This window comes from Artibeus jamaicensis, unplaced genomic scaffold (genome assembly GCF_021234435.1).
Source record: "Artibeus jamaicensis isolate MK-2021 breed Jamaican fruit bat unplaced genomic scaffold, CSHL_Jam_final contig_540, whole genome shotgun sequence".
NCBI classification, from domain to species: Eukaryota; Metazoa; Chordata; class Mammalia; order Chiroptera; family Phyllostomidae; genus Artibeus; species Artibeus jamaicensis.
The window spans coordinates 4051445-4071262 of NW_026521879.1; the positions used below are offsets into that span (position 1 = coordinate 4051445).

A 19818-nucleotide genomic window follows, 5' to 3' on the forward strand; every position below is an offset into this window, starting at 1 on the left:
AACTGAAATAAAACATGAGATTTTTTATCACAATCCCGAACGCCAAAATAATGAACAAGTGCAGAAAGGGAGGAAGGAGGAGAAAATCTGAGCTATATTAAAGATGAAGCCAAGTGAGATGGACATAGGTATTGCTTATACAACAAATCATCGGACAGAACAAAGTAGGATTCTCCAAGGTGTCAAAACTACCCCACCGTGCCCAGAAGGCGAAGATAAGGCTTTAATAAAGAATGGGCTGGATCACAGAGGAATGTGATGAACCATTTTGTGGTGGGGTTGTAGGAGCTGTAGCTCATATCAAGAGCTGTATTTGTACTTACAGCCAAAGGCCTGCAAGCCCCACATGTTTTCAGGAACACAGAGTACCTGTGGGCAAGTGACATGTGCAGTAGCAGCAGGTGCCTTAAAACATGCAGGCCAGGGTGCCTCACTGCTCCCTGGAAGTTCAGGTGCAATGCTACCCCAAGTGGTTTGTTCCCCAAATCAAAATGAGTGGTTCCAGGGATCGCGCCTCTAACACTGCACTCCAGTCATTTCAACCCAACGTTCCTCATATCCGTTGCTATGATTATCACCTTGAAATAGGACATGCGTTTCTTGCCATATAGAGATAGAAGTGACACGTATTTGGATGTCAGCGTCAGGTGGATTATATGCACCTTCCTCAGGACAACAGCCATATTCCGTGGTCCTTCACTGCTCGGTCACACGCCTCTCTGAGACTCACCCTCACCAGACAGCACCAAGCAAACCAGAGGCACAGTGCTCAAAAATCTGATATACTGAACTTTGTTTTCATTTTGAGAAAACCAGCAGGAAAAGGAACTTCCAAAACAGGTGAATGTGGAAGTGATTATTAGCATTATGAACAGATATTCTTTTAAACATTTGAATTACTTGAAGCATGCTTTATTGTATGTATAGATGATTAGACTACTTGAGGAGTAGACTTCATAAAATGGAGGGTGCCATGGTCATTGTCTTACTGTTGCTTTCATCATTATGGTTATTACTATTATTGTGGCTATCACTCTCAGAGAACTTGAACAACCAGTTTCCGGTGACAGAGACAGGAAGCGGTGTGACGAGGCTTGCTCGTTGTCTGTGTTAGCAGTACACACTTTCATTTTTTTACCGCATGGCTTTTGTTTTGTCTTACTATTTAAATATTTTATGATATAAGTATATGTAAAATGATTATTCTATAAGTGAGTAAAAGAGGCATAAATTGGTTGGTTTAAGAGCAGAAATGTCCCTGAAATGTCCCAAACCACATCTCAAAAGGTTGGGTGTAGATTTTCCCAGAAATTGCATTATACTCAAAACCTTCACATGAATATTTAATATTGTAAGTTTTCAGAAGTATTATGTAAAAATTAAAGTATTTCACAATGCTGGTGGCTTTTGTAAGCCTTTCTTACTGAAAAATCTCAAATTAGATTAATAATTATAAAATGTGCACAATCTTCTAACCTTCAACCTTGACTCGATAGTGGCATAAATACAAAATATTTGAGTCCTCCAAGGACTGCAATACAGCCTCTTTTATCACAAAGAATAGTTAGGTCTTCTAATTAAGGCTTCCCAATTTTTGAAACAAAACTGGTAAATTTACCACAATCCATACATTTATTTATTAACACCAAGTAAAAAGAGTGGGTCAGAGAGATAAGAACAACATTGTGGTAAGACCTGGGGAGAGGGAGGTGTAAGGGGACTAAAATGTAGTGTGAAAAAATACAATAAAGATAAAAACATATGATTTAACTTATATCTGGTATCCAAAGATCAAGAAAGAAAAATAAAATAAATAACTTAAGCCAAAAACAAAGTATACAGTTCTCTTCTAAGCCTAGGGAGTAGAAAGCTTCAGGAAAAAGAAAGGAATCAACGTTGGTGAATCCAAGACAGGGCGTAAAAATAACACATGAAAAGTGTCGATCCACCTGAGACAGTGGGAGGTCACTGAGACCCGAGAGTTGTTTCAGTGGAATAGTGGGGAGAGAAGCCAGACAGCTTTGCAAATGCCGACAGCAGCCTGAGTTAATGCAAGGATGACTATGTCTAAACGTATTTAAAACATTATTTTCACTAGAAAATTAGTTAAGATACTGAGCTTTACTGTTTTTTTAAATAGAAAACAAACAATTTTTCCCAATTTAAATCCTGATTTTATGCTGCTTCACATCTGCTACTCACTGGTTTTAGGCTATGCATGTTCTATAAGGTGCCCTAAAGATTCTCAGTCAGATTGTCTCACCTGTCTATCAGATCAGCAGCAAATCAAAGGGAAGACAGGAAATTTGTATGACAGTAAGATTGTACTTAGTGAGATTCAACATGAGTCTAAAAGATGAAGAATGAGAAATAGTGTGTTCTAAAATTGTTGAAGAGTGGATTTGGATCTGCGGGTACACAAACTCATAGATTTAATGTCTCTTGAACAACTAATTTAAAAATATGGTTCAATTCCATTTACATGGTCTTGCTTTCTTCCTTCAGCAGGAACCCTCATTGCAGCTGGGTTGGCAGGTCATTTGTTTTCATGAGAGCTCTTTGAACCAATCAGGACACAGCTAATCTTATTATACCTCTGTGGGTTTGTGTTTCTTTTGATGAGAGTCTGGAGAAGTCATGGGTAATACTTTACTGTGTGCCAGGGACCACTTATGTTTCAGTTGTACAAGGTCAGATCTTAATTTAACCACCAACTGGGAACTTAATTTTAGATACACAGGGGAACACATTGGCTCCCAGGCACTTCCTCTGCTTCAGGAAGGCAAGGCCCTGAATACGAATGGCAGGACGATCATTCCAAAAGGTGAGATTATGAAATATTTGATCTGCACCTCACCAACTAGCTTATCAAGTAGTTTAGTATTAAGAATATTTTAAACAGATGGAAATAGGTATTGTGGTAGCTTCTCATTACTGTCTTTCCAATTGACCATCTGTGGGTTTGCCAGCCTAGAGCCTTTTAAATTACAATATGAAGCCAGAGGGTTTTTTTTGTTGGAAATATGTATTATGGTAGTTTCGCATTTCTGTCTTTCCAATTGACCATCTGCGGGTTTGCCAGTCTAGGGCCTTTTAAATTACAAAATAAAGCCGGAGAGTTTTTTTTGTTACTCTGTTTTTGTTTATAGAATATTAATTCAATTACATAATTGTGGACGTAATAAAAAATAGTATCAAGAAAAAAACAGATCGAGAATAAACAGGCTTATAGGAAGTGTCAGTATACACAGTATGGAATCCCAGAAGGGTCTTATCTAGCTCTGGTTTCTGAAAAAAAGAGTTAATGATTTTTGTCAATAATTAAAATAAATCTCTATCAAAGGTTTTTCATCACATAGCAAAAGATGGCTGCTTTAGATTCAGACAAAAAATTCCTTTAAATTCTCTTAAGTCAGTAGAAGAAAAGGAACTCAATGGAAGTGGAAATTTGCTTTTGCAAATTAAATACTAAAATCTCAAGGCTGGAAAGTCCTTAGAATGTATCTGATACCATCACCCATCTGGTTCTTAAATAAACATATAACTTCTACGAAAGACTGCATATCTAAAGTAAAATGATTTCTACAAAATAGATGATTTCTGCAGTGATGTGGGTGGGAAGTTCTAACACTGCTTTGTGCTGGGAATATTATTGTCATAAAATATAATTTTAAACTTCTGTTGTTTTTATGAGAATACTTCAAATGAAAACTTACCTAAAATATTTATATTCCTGCTGGGGTTGTTTGGTAGGTTTTTGGTTGTTTGCTCAGCCCTTTTAGAAAACTTTTCTGAGGCTTATGAACATTAAAATTATAAAACGTGACCCTCTTTTCATGAATTCCATGAGAGTGGCTTAATCACTAGGGTGCAGTGCAGCAGTAAACCTTCGTGGTGCTGATGTCGAAGGACTGGGTTTACACAAATTACCTAACCTCTCTGTGCCAGCTCAGTTTTCTCATCTGTAAATTGGGGGGAAGTGGTGTTGTAGAAAGTAAATAACATAATCTAATGTATTTATCATAATGCATATCACAGGTAAGCTCTCCATAGATATTTTTTATAATAATTATTAAGGCCCTGCTGTGTGCTTGATTCTGCAAAAACTTGGAAGGAAAGGGAAGGGGGAGATTAAGGTTGTTTCTGGGAAAAGTCTAGAATGTGTTACTTAAAGGCAGCAAACTCCCTGAAGGCACGGATCCCTCTGTCTTGTGTCTAATACAGTGACTGGGACACAGCAGGTATGGAATACCTACTTTTGCATGAGCAGGTAGGACATTCTGAAAATCCTTAGGATTTCACTAAAAAGTGAAAGTCACTGAGGACTGCTGAGTCAACTCTTCTTTGTATTTTTGATTTAGTAGAGAAAGGGAATATAGATACTCTGCATCTGTATTTCAACAAGGTATTTGACAGTATCTGTTGGACAAGGTCTTGTTATTGAAAAGGAGACAATACTGTATGCTCATGTTTTTTGGGGGTGGATTTGAAGCTGGATAAACATTTTCTTGAAGGGTGCTAAATACTAGATCAATATTAACCTGAAAGCCTCTGTCCTTTGCCAATTTCTGTTCTACATTTGTCATTATTTTTTAAAGATTTTATTTATTTATTTTTAGAGAAAGGGGAAGAGAGAAAGAAGAAAAGAAGAGAAATATCAATATGTGAGAGAAACATCGATTGGTTGTGAATTGATTGGTTGCCTCTCACACATGCCCCAACCAGGCAGGCTGGCAACCCCAGCATGTGCCCTGACTGGGAATTGGACCGGCAACCATTCACTTTGTGGGATGACACCCAACCAAGTGAGCCACACTGGTCAGGGCACAACATTTATAATTATTATTAATGAACCAGGTAGACACAGGGGAAACATGCAAATATATTTGCAGATAGAACAATACTTGGAGGGTTACAAAACATATCAGATCTTAGAAGACTGCAATAAAAGTCAAATCTACAAATAGATAAACAAATAAAATGGAATAGAGTTAAAGAGAGTTCTACACAGAATTGCACAGCTATAATGTGGGGAAAATATGACTTGTAGAATTTGGGGCAACAGGGAATGAATCAAGTGTGTAACTTGAGAGCCTCCAAACTCATCTGAGCTTGGGCTACATTAATATGAGGGGGTACCCCCCCAATGGAATTATCTTCTGCAGGGCAGGCCCCTTGTAGTGCAGGATTCCCCCACTAGCTGAGTGTTCTAGGAACCCATGTGTACCAGCTGGTATTGTGAACCAGCTGGTATTGTTGTGAGAAGCTGTGTTTGATTTCAGTGATGTTTTCTGGAAAACTCTTTCAGCAGTTTGCCCATTTCAAGATGGGTGACTTATGAGTGCACTTGCTCAACCATGCTGTGTTCAGCAGTTTTTGACCCAAAACAGCATGACCCCAAGCTCCACACTCCCTATTCATTTGATTTTGCCCCAATCAAACTTTTTTTTTTGTTTCCCCGGATGAAAAATGTCCTCAAAGGGGAATGTTTGGCCAATGTGGAAGATGTGAAACAAAAAAACTGCAGAAGCAAAAAGTCATCAAAATTGACAAGTTAAAAAACTGTTTTGAACGGTGGAGGAAATGTCTCAGTATGTGTGTTGCCTCAAATGGAGAGTACTTGGAAGATAACTGAAGTTTAAACACCTAAGAAAAATATACACACTTTTTCCACAAATAAATTTCATTTTTTAGTCCCCTCTTATAGATTGATAGTGCCTGGCGAAAGGAAGATGGTTACATCTGCTTAATAGTATGATTATTTGACCGCAGCTGCCCGCAGAGCCCATGGTCCAGAGCCTCTCTGAGAAAGAGATGGGTGTTGAATGAGTGTGTTCACAGGAAAGCAATCGAGATGGTGGAGAGAGGGAACCCATGTCCTAGGAAGAGCAGATGTCCCTCCTTGGGAGGAGGAGGCTCAGTGGAGACCTCACAATCTTCTTGGGAGGCATTTAAAGGGCATTCATGTGGCAGAGGAACGATTTTCTCAGGGTAGCTCTGAGGAATAAAACAAGGATCATAGAAAAGTGATTTGAGGAGATGGATTCAACTTAAATGTTTCTCCTAACTGTCAAAGTTGGCCCAAGTGAAAGGGAAGTATGGAGATAGAGCAAGCTTCTTGTCACTTTGTGGTGTTTGGGCTGAGATTGGAAAAATACTCATCGCAATGTGTTAAGTGGAATTAACTGGTGAGGCCACCTAATGGACTTTAACTCTGAAGTCTGGTGATTCTAGAGAAAAGGAAGGAGAGGGAGGTAATAAGTGTGTCAGAGTGTTCAAGGATGAGGAATAGAGCTAAAACTGCCCCAAAATGTTTAAAATTCTATCTCCCCATTCCAGGGGAGTTCAGTTACAGAATATTAACTGGTATGTTTGTTGACCACTTGCTACACATCAGTCACAGCTAATGAGGCAGCTGATCGAGGTGGGGAGGATTTGAGTGAAGAATCAAGTACCACAGACAGCTGTCTCCAGCAGAAAGAAATGCATGGCCTGGACATGAATTCAAAATAAATATGAAGAAATACAAAGGCTCATCATTTTTTTGAGTGAGTTTTAAACAAAAAGATTTGACTTGGAACACCAGTCAGGACCTTCTGCCATGTCAAATATACCATGCTACAGAACAAATATTTACGTAGAAGGGATATTATACATGTAGATGAATATATGCATGTACATATACAAATGCATGCACATATATACATATACAATACTTTTTATTAAGGTCTAGAGATAATTAATTTTGTTATTGTAGCTAATGAATGTAGCCAAAACATTTTCGCTTACCCTGCAACTCAGTTGTACAAGTCAAATTTAGCTCTTTTAGTGTCTGTACCTGGCCTCACCTTCCTCTGGAGCTGCTACTCGATAATAAGTGGAAAATAAATGGTTTCATGTAGGCAGAAGCGATAACTTAGATAATGAAGCCATGGCTTGTGTGATGCAGGTAAATGAATTCGTCTTTCAGATTTCTGCTCTTCCCTGATCCAAGAAACTCCCTCTACCAGGTTTCATCTGCTTGACTAGAAGTTTGGGAAATTTTTACTCTTCTCAAAGTCACCAAGGAACCTGGCTTGTCCAGAAGGACCTATCTCACCACCTATGAGACTCATCCTGTGAGCCAGAAGCCAGGCCAGTTTTCTGGAAGGTTTTGTTAGCTTGGGCTCCATGAAGTCAATCTTAGTTCCTTCAAAGCAGCTGGTCATGCCTGATTAAATGAACATCATTCTCTTACACAAAACTTTATCCATGATGTTAAATATTCTTTAAGGATATGAATTTTAATAACTATTATAGCTTCTTATTGTTTCAGTATGCAATAACATCTTATACAAATTCCCTCTTGTTGGACATTTTATATTATTTCTAATGCATTGTCAGTTTAAATATGGCTAAGATGAATATTTTCACAAATTTCCATATCTCTGATTATTTTATAAGATTCTTAGGATTACAGACAAAGGGTATGGCTTTTTAAAAATCACATTATCACCTGGCTTGTGACAAGGGCACATTTATTAATAATTTGTCTCTTCATGGGCTATCCTTGCTCTATTCTTTTCTAGTGTACATTTATATTCCTCAAGAAACCCACATACTTGTGAACATAAAACTCCTTTTCTTTCCGTGTATCTTTTTCAAGAGATAGTATGGATCTTCCTACATCTTTGTCATAATTGAATTTGACTTGGAAATCTATAGCAGAGACTAAAAAATGTCAAATTTGGTAAAATGAAACTAGATATAAGCAAAACTAGTAGGACAGTTTTTATCAGTAGCATATTAACATAGAAATGAAGCCTTAATTAATCAAGTCCCAGAACTAGAAATGAACTTGGCCAAAACATATGTATGACATAGAAAGAAAACACAAGGTTAATCTAATCTTTTGCTATTTTTCACGGTAGAATATATTTAATCATCCAATTATTCATTCATTCTGCAAATACTTAGTGAATTCCTATCACATACCAAATAGCCTACCTGGTGTCTGGAGACCAATATATCCATTTTGCCTGTTTGTATCTTTTGTAAAATGTTGAGTTGTATCACTTTGGTGCAATATAGAAGTAGCATTAATTTTCTGGACTAAGATTGTGTGTATGTGTTAGCAGAGCAAGTGATTCTGTTAAAGATGCTATTGAAACTGGTCTAGTTCTCTCTGTTATCCACAGAATTTCTCTCTAATAGAAAAGGCAAATACAAGCAGTCTGTTCTCTGTGTCTGTGAGTTTGTTTCAATTTTGTATCTTCATTTATTTTGTTCTTTATACTGATGGTTGCTAGAGGGGCGCTTGAGGGGCTGGGTGGAAAAGGGGAAAGGATTAAGAAGTACAAAGTGGTAGTTACAAAACAGTGTAAAGAATGTAATGTACAGCATAGGGAATATAATCAATAGTATTACAATAACTATATATGGTGCTAGGTGGCTATTTGAAACACCAGAGAGAGCACTTTGTAAAGTTTACGATTACCTAACCACTAATCCGTACACCTGAAACTAAGACAAAGTAATGTTGAATGTAAACTGTAATTGAAAAATACAAAAAATATTTCACCTGTGGTTGCGGGGAGGAGAAAAATGCAAATATCATTAAGAGGGAGTTGCTGTAACTTATGACTTGTAAATAAAAGTGACCTGTGTCTGTGGGGTGGAACCCAGTTCCGACAGAGTTTTGCCTCTTCCAAATCTCTCGGGGGACTCGTTGACTCTGTTGCTGAAATCAGCCTAATGAATCCATTTATCTGATTCGCCACTTTGTGCTACAAGAGTCTGAGAAAACGAAAGTGTGTAGCTACCAAATAAAAACCAAAGTTATAAGCTTACACCTATGAATGGTCAAAATGCAGAAAATGAGAATACACATTGTTTTGTATATAACTATTTCCTTAACAAAACCAAAAAATGAAAGTGCCCTGTAATTATTGCTGCTCCTCTGATAGGACAGACCCCGATGACGCTCTCTGGGACCTCCAACAAAGGGACTCACTCAAGAACCATTGCAGTTTCAAGGTAAAAAAAAAATTGAAAATTTCCTCAGGGTTTGGATATGGGCTGGCCTTGCATAAAATTGAGAACAGAACCAAATTTTACTGTATTGCTCTTTTCTTATCCTTTCTTGTCATATCCCACTAGACTCAGTCTTGGACCCTCTGCCATCATCCCCACCCCAGGTAGCTATTCCAACAGATGCTGATTCCACACTGGGGGCCTGTCTGGTGCTAGTGGCATAAGGGGAGGTTAAGATTAGTATAGGAAATGGAGCAGCCAAAGAATTTACAAGTACAACTCATGCACATGAACTAAGGCTGGGAATGCTGGTGGGAAGTGGGTGCAACGCAGAGGGGAATAAAGGGGAGAAAAAAACGAGACAACTGTAATAGCCTCATCAATAAAATACACTTAAAAAAGGGATACGGGAAGATGGAACAATACGCTCTGAAGGACAGAAACTCTCACTGATGTAACAGGATTGCACTGGCGGACAGGTGCTGGCGGCAGGGTGGTATTTATGGGCACAAAGCCCTTCCTTGCAACATGGGAGCAACTGTCCACCCCAGGACCTCTGAAGGCCAGCCCTGTTTAGGACCCACAGAGGTGTTCTCAGTTTTGTTTTGCCCAAGACAGAGTGTAAGGGTGAGTGGGCTGAACAGATTTGGATGTCACTGGAAGTCAGCCAACTAAACAATTCATAGGGAACAAAGTCATACTAGCCCCTGTTCAGGAAAGAGGAGGACCGGTCCTGTCTCAGGGGAAGCTCCAAGAGGCCCGACAACCTATCAACAGTTTGGTATTATTACGGATCACGGATTGGAGGTGGTTTAGAGAATCAATGCAGAGAGGCGGCATGTACCCAGGTTCACTCCTGCATCATACTTTGCAACATCATCCCAACCTTCTGACCACTTGAGTCAGGCACCAACTGGCATGTTGATCCTATTTTTTTAGACGGTACTGTGTAGGCTCCAAAACAAAAGTGCAGAATGAAGGAAAGTTTAGGGCACCTCAGACCATCCTAAGCAACACAAAGCCTTGTCTCATGGAGCCAAAGATAAAGGTTTATGTGTTCCTGAAAGCAATTTTTTTATTTTTGGAAGTCATTGTCATCAAGAGCTGGCTGTTACGAGCAAGATCAGAGTTTTAAGGTCAACAGACAGTGGGTTGCTTTTCTGCAGCTTAGGAAAGACCTTAACAACAGAGCTACCCGTGTTCTGTCCAGACACTACTTTTATTAGCTCTGTGACAGTGGGAGGGTTTTTTAACCTCCTAAATCCCAAGTTTTCACTTATACACAATGAATCTATAATACATTGTCAACATAAGAAACGCCCAAACCTGTAAAAATTTATATGGGTGTACTGAGTCAAACAGATGACAATTGCTGGGAAGCAAAATATCAATGGATTGAGAAAATGCTCCAGAAAACGGCAGCATTACCACATATCTTATACACCAGAATCAAAGCAGAAGATGTATGGGGATAACAAGAAATCCACTGGTGATAGATTAGGGAGGCAGGAGAGAGCAAAGCAGGGAAATCTCTGGGATTGCGTAAAAGCAAAATGAATGGACATATACTTCTTTACATAGGCGGGTACACGATAGTTAACAGTCAACAATTAACATGACAACAGCAACAATGAAGGGATTGGTGGTCTCTGCTTTGGTGCAGTGTTTGTGCCCTGAGGGGCCTGGAAAAGGGAATTACCTTGGCATTTCAGAGGTATGTTACTGTAGATGCAAAAAAGACAGTAGATAGGCTCAGTGAAGGTGAAGATTTACCTTGTTAGGGAAGAATACCATGCAGGACTACCCACCATGACTCGCTTTTAGTTAAGAAGTTTTCATTTCAGACCATCCTATGAGGTCACTTTAGGTCTCTGAGTTTGCAAGGCCTCCACACAGGCTCCCTCTGAGCTTGTCAGGTTTGATAAGGGACCTCCTTCTCATTCAAAACCTAAAAGTAGAATGGTAAAAGTAGAATAGTAAAAGTTTAAAGCAAGGCAGTGATTGCAAAGGGCTTTGCATGGTGCTAGAAACATCATAATCACTCAATAATTTATAGCCACTTTTATAATCACCATTCTTATTATTACTGAAGATAATCTAAAATTTATGTGATCACCAAGCTTTCCCTTTTCCCATTATTTACACCTAGGATTTTACTCAGTCCATCTATAAACTGATAATTATTGATAATGGAATAATAACATGCAGCATTTGAGAATTATTAACTTAATGGTTCTTTTCCTGGGATACATAAGGCCTCAGGATACATAAATTCTCTAAAATTTTATGCAAAATTTTGTGTGGGCGTGCATTCATCTGGAGAGAGAATCTGTTGCTTTCATCAAGTGTGTTCCTGACCCTAAACAAGGATAATCATTGCTTTTATTTTTATTTTTTTGATTTTTAAAAATGTATTTTATTGATTATACTATAACAGTTGTCCCATTTTTTACTCTCCTTTATTCCCCTCCACCCTGTACCTCCCCTCCCACCATCATTCCCCCATCTTAGTTCATGTCTATGGGTCATAGATACAAGTGCTTTGGCTTCTCCATTTCCCACACTATTCTTAACCTCCCCATCTATTTTGTAACTGCCATTTATACTGCTTATTCCCTTTACCTTTTCCCTCATTCTCCCCACTTCCCCTCCCCACTGATAACCCTCCATGTGATCTATATTTCTGAGAATTTGTTCCTATTCTTGTTGTTTGCTTAGTTTTTTTAGGTTTGATTGTTGATAGTTGTGAGTTTGTTGCCATTTTACTGTCCATGTTTTTATCTTCTTTTTTTAAGATAAGTCCCTTTAACATGTCTTATGAAAAGGGCTTGGTGATAATGAACTCCTTTGACTTGACCTTATCTGGGAAGCACTTTATCTGCTCTTCCATTCTAAATGATAGCTTTGCTGGGTAGAGTAATCTTGGATGTAGGTCCTTGCCTTTTATGACTTGGAATACTTTTTTCAAGCCCTTTCTTGCCTGCAAGGTTTCTTTTGAGAAATCAGCTGAAAGTCTTATGGGAACTCCTTCATAGGTAACTGTCTCCTTTTCTCTTGCTGCTTTGAAGATTCTCTCCTCTTTAATCTTGGGTGATATAATTATGATGTGCCTTAGTGTGTGCTTCCTTGGGACTTCTTTGAGACTCTCTGAGCTTCTAGGATTTCCTGGCAGTTTGTTTCCTTTGTCAGATTAGGGAAGTTTTCCTTCATTAGGTTTTCAAAAAAGTTTTCAATTTCTTGCTCTTCCTCTTCTCCTTGTGGCATCCCTTTTATTCAGACATTGGAAAGTTTAAAATTGTCTCAGAGATTACTAAACCTCTCCTCATTTTTTTGAATTCTTTTTTCTTCATTCTGTTCTGGTTGAATATTTATTTCTTCCTCCTGGTCCAATCCATTGATTTGAGTCCCAGTTTCCTTCCTTCACTGTTGGTTCCCTTTATTTCACCTTTCATAGCCTTCACTTTTTCCTTTATTTTGTGATCATACTCCACCATTTCTTCAAGCAACCTGATTACCAGCATTTTGAACTCTGTGTCTGATAGGTTGGCTATCTCTTCATCACTTAGTTGTATTTTTCTGGAGCTTTGAACTGTTCTTTCACTTGAGTCATATTTTTTTGTCTCAATGCACCTCTTACATAGCAAGAGACAGAGCCTTAGGTATTCGTCATGGCAGGACAACCCATATTGCTATGCTGTTGAGCTATATGTTGGGGAGGGGTCCAAGAGGAAACAATGCCACTTGCTCCACTCTTTTGGCTGCTTTCAGTCACCTCCTCTGCTACCCACAAACAAATTGGGCCCTTCTGGTGCTGATTCCTGGGTGAATGGGTTTGTGTACATTCTAGGACCCTGTGGGTCTCTCCAATAAACTCTCCTGTGAGGCTGGGAGTTTCTCCTGCCACCTCAACCCCACAGATTTTTTCAGTCAGAGGTGTAGAGGCTTTATTTCCCTGTGCTGGGACCCTGCATTGTATGGTCTGTCTGGCTCCCCAGTTGTTCCTCCTGGTTTATCCACATGCAAATGTTCAACTTCCTGCCTTGCCAGGTTAATTTTTGATTTTAACTTCATGGTTGTCCTTCTTTTGGTTGTGTGAGGAAGCATAGTATATCAACTTATCCCTCCATCTTGGATGGAAGTCTGGTTTGTTTGTTTGTTTGTTTTTTTAGTTTATTTATTGATTTTTTCTTTAGAGAAGGATGGAGAGAGAAAGAGACTTTGTTGTTCCACTTATTTATGCACTCACTGGTTGCTTTGTGTATGTGTCCTGACCAGAGATGGAACCCACAACCTTGGCATAGGGGGATGACCCTCTAATCATCTGAGCAACTGGGCCAAGGTTAACCAGTACTTTAACTGAAATGACTAACTATCTAATATTTTCCTGATTATTTTGTAAATTAGCTATTTATGGAGAACAAATAAATGTCACTAGTGGGTTTCTCCAGAACAAGGCTTGCCAAATTATTATTTAGAAAGGGTCAACTAATTTTTTAGACTGAGATGTGGGGCACCTGTAAATAGGTCTTCAATGTGTCAAAATGTTATTTGGCCTTTCTTCAGATACATGGTTGGTATCTATCTTACTTAAAGATGATTTTAAATAAAGGCAATAGACTGTTTGCCAACCCTCAGCTGGGATTGAGTCCAGTCATTTTAAGTGTAAGGTGCAGATAGATAACTCTCTTCTCACCCTTCTCATTGCGTCTTGATGTCTCTAGATCTATTCTAATGATGTGCCTTCGATTGTCTGACACCTTAGTGCACCTGCACACCAATCTTCACTTCATCCCAAGCTGTCAGTAAAAGCTTGGAGACAGCTTGTGTCAGGTGGGGGTTGTTTTGTGCAGTAGGAGTTTCCTCACCATTTCCACCCTGCTGTCATTAGGCATGCAAAGCTGTTAAGAGTCTTGGATAACTTATTTCTGATGGTCATTAAAAGGACATAAAAAATTTTCCACAGATCAACTCAGTTCTCTAAGGAGTCTGTGGTATCTCATGTCCTGGAAGCCCAAATTTCAAACAGGTTTAGAGTTAAGCCAGTGGTTTAAATAGGTGAAAGGCTCTGTATCCCATTACTAATCCAAGAGCCATGCAATCCGGTATCACTACACTGATATTAGAGAGAAAGGCAACAGGCAATGCCATAGGTTTAGCTTCATCATCTAATTCTGCTGTCTGAAGGACTCAGTGCTTTTCTGCTACTAATGAGTCAACAGATTTTTTTCCAGTGACCACCGGGAACAGCCATTTGCTATGGTTGACTAGGAGTGGAGCAGAGAGATTAGACATAAAGGAAAAAGAAAGTTTGTCTTTAATTATAAAACTAGTAGTCCAAGTGAGAATACAAAACACAAACACGTGAAGAACTTGCAAAGCAAATATGAAAAACGTAGTCTGTTTGAAGAAGTTGAATACAAATACAAAACTAAATGCAATTCAAGGCAGTCACCTCAAACCATTGCTGGTGTGAACAAAGGACTTAATCAGCAAGCACAGCAAACACAAAATGAAAAGTAACAAGTATGAAAAGTTCACTATTCTCTCTTCCTGCCACTGACTTACTTCTTGACTGGAGTTTTAAACTTCTAATGTGCTGTGGAGAACAGTGTCTTGAGGAAACTGATGGGCCAAAAGAAAGTCTTGTAAGTCAGAAATGTGGAGAAAGTGAGTTCTTATAAGCCAAACTGTAGTCATTACTAAAAAGCAAGTCAGAATTAGAAAATACAGACACCCAAAGGGTGGATAATTAAAAACTTCAAGCATTAGAATGGACTTCATAGATACAATATGTGTTAAAATCTTAATTGCATTTGTGTTTGTTAAATGGAAAAGGGTGAATGCATTTTAGTTTTTCATTTTGCACCTTTCACACTAACTCTATATGGTGTTCTGTGCCATTTGCCCATAATAAGAAATTGCTTTTCTAAAAATTATATTTAGTCATGGATACTAATGATGACCCTGATGATCATCTTACAAGTTATGACATTCAGCTCAGCATTCAAGAATCCATTGAAGCCAGCAAGACTGACTTTTATCGTGAAAGGTAACAGATTGATTATTCTCAACAAAATTTCTTTGTAATAGTCATTTTGTTGTAAGATGAAATAAATGATATTTCCTGACTCCTCCTCTAGGAAAATACTCATTATTTTTTTCTGGGAAAGAATCAAACAGCTTAACAAAGTCCATTGTGATAGGTTTAGCAATCTGATCTTCCACGAGTCCCCAACTCAGGCAGAAGATGGAAATAACCCAGAGGGGAAATTTCTAGTTGAATTCAGTTGTACACAATTGCCTATTTACTAAAATAGTAGAATGAAAAGGACAATAAAATTAAACAATTTACAAATACAGTTATGAAACTAATGTGTAGGTATGTATACCGAGGTCTGTTCTATATATTTTAGACTGCATTCTGCCACTGACTCCGCCAAGCTTTGTAAGTAATGTATTCCACTTTTTCATCTTTAATACATGAGGGATAAATGCTAACCCACTTAGCCCACAAGTTCAGTGAATGGGAATAAGGCGGAGGGTTTCCATAACATATGGCAAAGTATTATGTCAACTAGAGCCTATTTCATTATCTATTTTTCAAGTGACAGAAGTTAACTTGATGTTTTATGTTAACCAAGGTTATAGAATTTAAAATTACAAAAGTAAATTTCTCTCTCCAGCAACACATATTCTTCTTCTGACTAAAATAACCTTTAGTTTACCTTTGCATTATATTATAATATTTATAATCCTGTATTCTGAAATTTAATAGTATTTTGAATAGATTTAGTCCTATAAAGTTACTGCTTTAGAGCTTTTATAAAATGAACCTATTACATTTAAATTTCTGGTCTCCTTAATTTTTTTCTTATCTTCAACAGGTTTTAGAACTTTAGAGTTCCCAGGAAGGAATCACAGGCCTAGAATGCCAGCAAATGTGTCTGCTTGATAGAGTTAAATCAATTTGTTATGAAATAGTTTGTTTCCTTTGAACAAACACACACACCAGAGAACTGCCATGCGGCTTAAAATCATGACCTGTCAGCCATGACTGGGAGTTTGCTCTAAATGCTCAGCCTGTTTTCACTTGTGGATGAGTTATCAAGACTAACATGCAGGGCAGATCATAAGCTCTCAAATGAGCCATTATTAATTAGCAATTACTAAGTTTAGAGCAGCAAACATTTATTGAGCGTAGAGTTTTTTTTAATGGAAAGAAGTCTTTCTAGTTACTCCCAACACTTTACAGATGAAGAAACCACCACTCACAGAGGCTAACTGGGCTTCCCAGGATAACAAAGCATGAAACCTGAACCCGGCTCCTCTGATGCCAGTTATTTACTCCTTCTTCACTGCTTAGAACTAATTTCAGAGACAGTGTTATAATCTGTCATCTTCACTAATGTTCCTAGGTCTAATGTATCATAAATACACTCTATATCCAACTCATAGATATTACATTTTTAAAGTGGATGAAATCAGTTGTGTGCATATCCTCTAAATCTTGATTATTAAAATTACATGCAGAACTCATAATTTTTACATGCAAAAATGAAAATTTTTGTTGCTTGAAGTATATCACTTTTATAATTATGGTTTATGTTTCTTTCTCTGGAAGATTTGTGCCACTAAGTGATCAAAACAGAAAACTTGTAGAGGCCATTAAACAAGGTAAGTGAGTATATTGCCTACCTTGGGGTGAATTAGAGATTTCTTCGAGCTAAGACAGAGATTTGTTATCAGCCCATGTGTTTACTTTAGGCCACATTCTTGAGCTCCAGGAGTATGTGAAATATAAATATGCATTAGATGAAGCTGATGAAAAAGGATGGTTTCCATTACATGAAGCTGTTGTTCAACCCATTCAACAAATACTTGAAATCATTCTGGACGGTAAGAGAACATAAAACCCCTTTGACCAATGAAGCAAGAATGTAGAAGCTGGGAGTATCCTCAGTGAATATAACAAGCAAAAATAAGAAGCAGAATACAATATTATTTGAAATTGGGAAAAGGCTATACCCATGTTTTAAACACGGGGTGCAAAAATTGGCACATTTTGTAAGTCTCAGGGTTCATCCTTTGCATCCTTTTGAGATTGTGACATGGGTTGGAAGGAAGACGAGGTTATCACCTAAAAGTGATAAAAGTTTGTACATATCATCAGTCAATTGATTTGAATATAAATCTTTTTGCTTTTGGAAGTCAGTTTTTAATTTTTCATCTTGAACTATCTCTTAAGTTAATAATGTCTAAAAGATTATTATTATATAATACAAGTAGTACTTACCATATTTGTCCTTATATTACATAATTTTTATAATATTAATATTAATAAATATCATGGTAGTTGACTCAAGCTTAAATATTAATAACAATTTTCGGGTTCTAACACAGTATTTTTCATACCTCAGTGTCTTACAATACTAAACACTCTGAGAATGCTTTATCTTTCAACCTGCAGTGTTGCTTCCTAGTTCTATAAATATATAATGATATATATATTTCATGAGTAACTATCCAGCCAGCTGGCCAGCTAAAGAAAATAGATAGCTAGACAGACAGGCAAATACAGAAGCTGATATTAAGCATAGTATACCTAATATATTCTCACTGGATACATTAATTCAAATGTATTCTCATTCCCACATTCACAGACTTCATTTGACAAAAAATAATTTCAGATGCAATTTAAATGACAACACTAAGGATTGGGAAGTTAATTTACAATTTATCAAGAAATGAGAATTTACAACCCATTTTTAAAAAATATTTATTTATTTATTTATTTTTAGAGAGAGAGGAAGGGAAGGAGAAAGAGTAGGAGAGAAACATCAATGTGTGGTTGCCTCTCATGTGTCCCCTACTGGGGACCTAGCTTGCACCCCAGGCATGTGCCTTGACTGGGAATTGAATTGGCAACCCTTTGCTTCACAGACCTGTTCTCAATCCACTGAGCTACACCAGCTAGGGCTATAAACCATTTTTTAATTAAAAAAAAAAGCACCTTGAAGCACAGATGTTGGTGGGGTTTTTTGCTGTTAACTTGATTAGTAAGACCATGATTATTTACCCGTACACTCACATCTCCTTTTAGTCTTCGCTTTTCCATCAATCGACTTTGTTCAATCTGCTATATATAATATTGTATTATTCTGATCTAGTGATATTCTTTAAATAAGATTTTTAACTTTACACAATGCTTTCATATCTTAGCATCCTATAAGACACTCTGGGAGTTCAAGACCTCTGATGGGGAAACACCCTTGACTTTGGCTGTCAAAGCTGGTCTGGTGGAAAATGTAAGAACTTTACTGGAAAAGGGAATATGGCCAAACACCAAAAATGACAAAGGAGAGACACCTCTTCTGATTGGTAAATGACCTTTTTTTCTAGAGCTTTTAAGGTTTGAAACAATAAATATTTATTGGAAAGTACTACGTATTGGCTAAAATTATGTGACCTCATCTTCCATTCCCTGTGTTCCTCCCTTATCCCCCATCTCACCTGTCCTATTTTGTTCTCCTACCCCACAATGAAGGGTAGAAAGATCCTTCAGCACCAGCTAACCAGGAGGCATCCAAACTAGTTTTATGAAACTAGAAGTTCTAAAGAAATATTCGCTAAGTAGAGTCCAGTTGTAAGGAGGATTGGTACACAGCCAGAGGATAGAGTCAGAAAGGGGATTTCAGAGAGAGACTCCAGGTCCACATCAGGACAATGAAGTCGAACTGGAAGGAAGAGGAGCCAACAGATCCCAAGTACACAGATGCAGCTCTGGGCACCTACACGGGGTTCACTGCTATGACATAACAAAGGAATAATAATAAATCTAAAGGTGTTATTTATTGCTTCTTCCCAGTCTTGTGTATTCTGCTTTTTGTTGACCAATAAGAATTGGCACATCTGTTTGCAGAAGGAGAGAGGAGATGATATTCACTGCAAACAACCAGAGATAATGATTCCTTTCTCTTAAGAGAATGTGAGGTTGTAGAGTAAGAATTTGGGCTTTGGTATCTGAGATCTGTGGATTTATTTTCTCTCAGATTTATAGAGATATAACTGACTTATAACATTGTATTTGTTTAGGCATATGATATGATTTATATATATATATACATTATAAAATGATTACTATACTTTAATTAACTTATATCAACTCATTTTTTTCCGATGATGAGAGCTTTTAAGATCTACTTTCTTAGCAACTTTCAAATATGTGGATTTAAATCCCAGCTATGAGATTGCAATTATGGGCCTCAGTTTCCTCTATATGAAATGAAAATACGCTACATATCATGCAGAATTATTATAAAAATTAGACAAAATATAAATATACTAAACTCCTGTCCCACAGTGGATGCTCAGGAGAGGAGGGTCATTGTGAAATTTGTGTGTGCATGTGTCTGTATGGCAAGAGAAAGAATAAAGCACCATGAGCTGTGGTCATAGCCAGTTAACACTACCACAGCTCCTGTTCACAAAGAAATCACTAGAATTTAAAAACAACCTAACTATAGTTAACAGGTAACTTAGGAAAGTCATGAACACTAATAAAATACTACATCAACATTAATTCAACAACATCAATACATTTATTAAGAAGTTACATTAAGTCAGGTTCTGTGCTAGGCAGCATGGATATAAAAATGAATGTAATATCTTCTTTTTCTCAAAGAGTCTAGTAGGAAAGCTAGATATGATTTAAATAGAAAATTAGTGTTACAAATACTGTAGTAAAGATGTATATCAAAGCAAATTAGGGAAATAAGAAAGCACTGAATCTGTGAAGCAATCAAAGAG

The 19818-nt window shown here is 37.6% G+C and overlaps 1 protein-coding gene across 2 annotated transcripts in view; it reads left to right on the forward strand.

Annotated features, from left to right (window-relative positions):
* Positions 1 to 2696: 2696 nt before the first annotated feature.
* The window catches only part of ASB15 (ankyrin repeat and SOCS box containing 15), a 47329-nt gene continuing 30207 nt past the window's right edge, over positions 2697 to 19818 (forward strand). For both annotated transcript variants that reach the window (XM_037149859.2, XM_053669953.1), the window contains exons 1-6: positions 2697 to 2824; positions 8946 to 9015; positions 14956 to 15061; positions 16634 to 16686; positions 16777 to 16908; positions 18232 to 18390. In XM_037149859.2, coding sequence (XP_037005754.2) covers positions 14958 to 15061; positions 16634 to 16686; positions 16777 to 16908; positions 18232 to 18390 — 448 coding nt within the window. In that variant the 5' untranslated portion in view covers positions 2697 to 2824; positions 8946 to 9015; positions 14956 to 14957. The remainder of the gene's footprint in view (positions 2825 to 8945; positions 9016 to 14955; positions 15062 to 16633; positions 16687 to 16776; positions 16909 to 18231; positions 18391 to 19818) is intronic.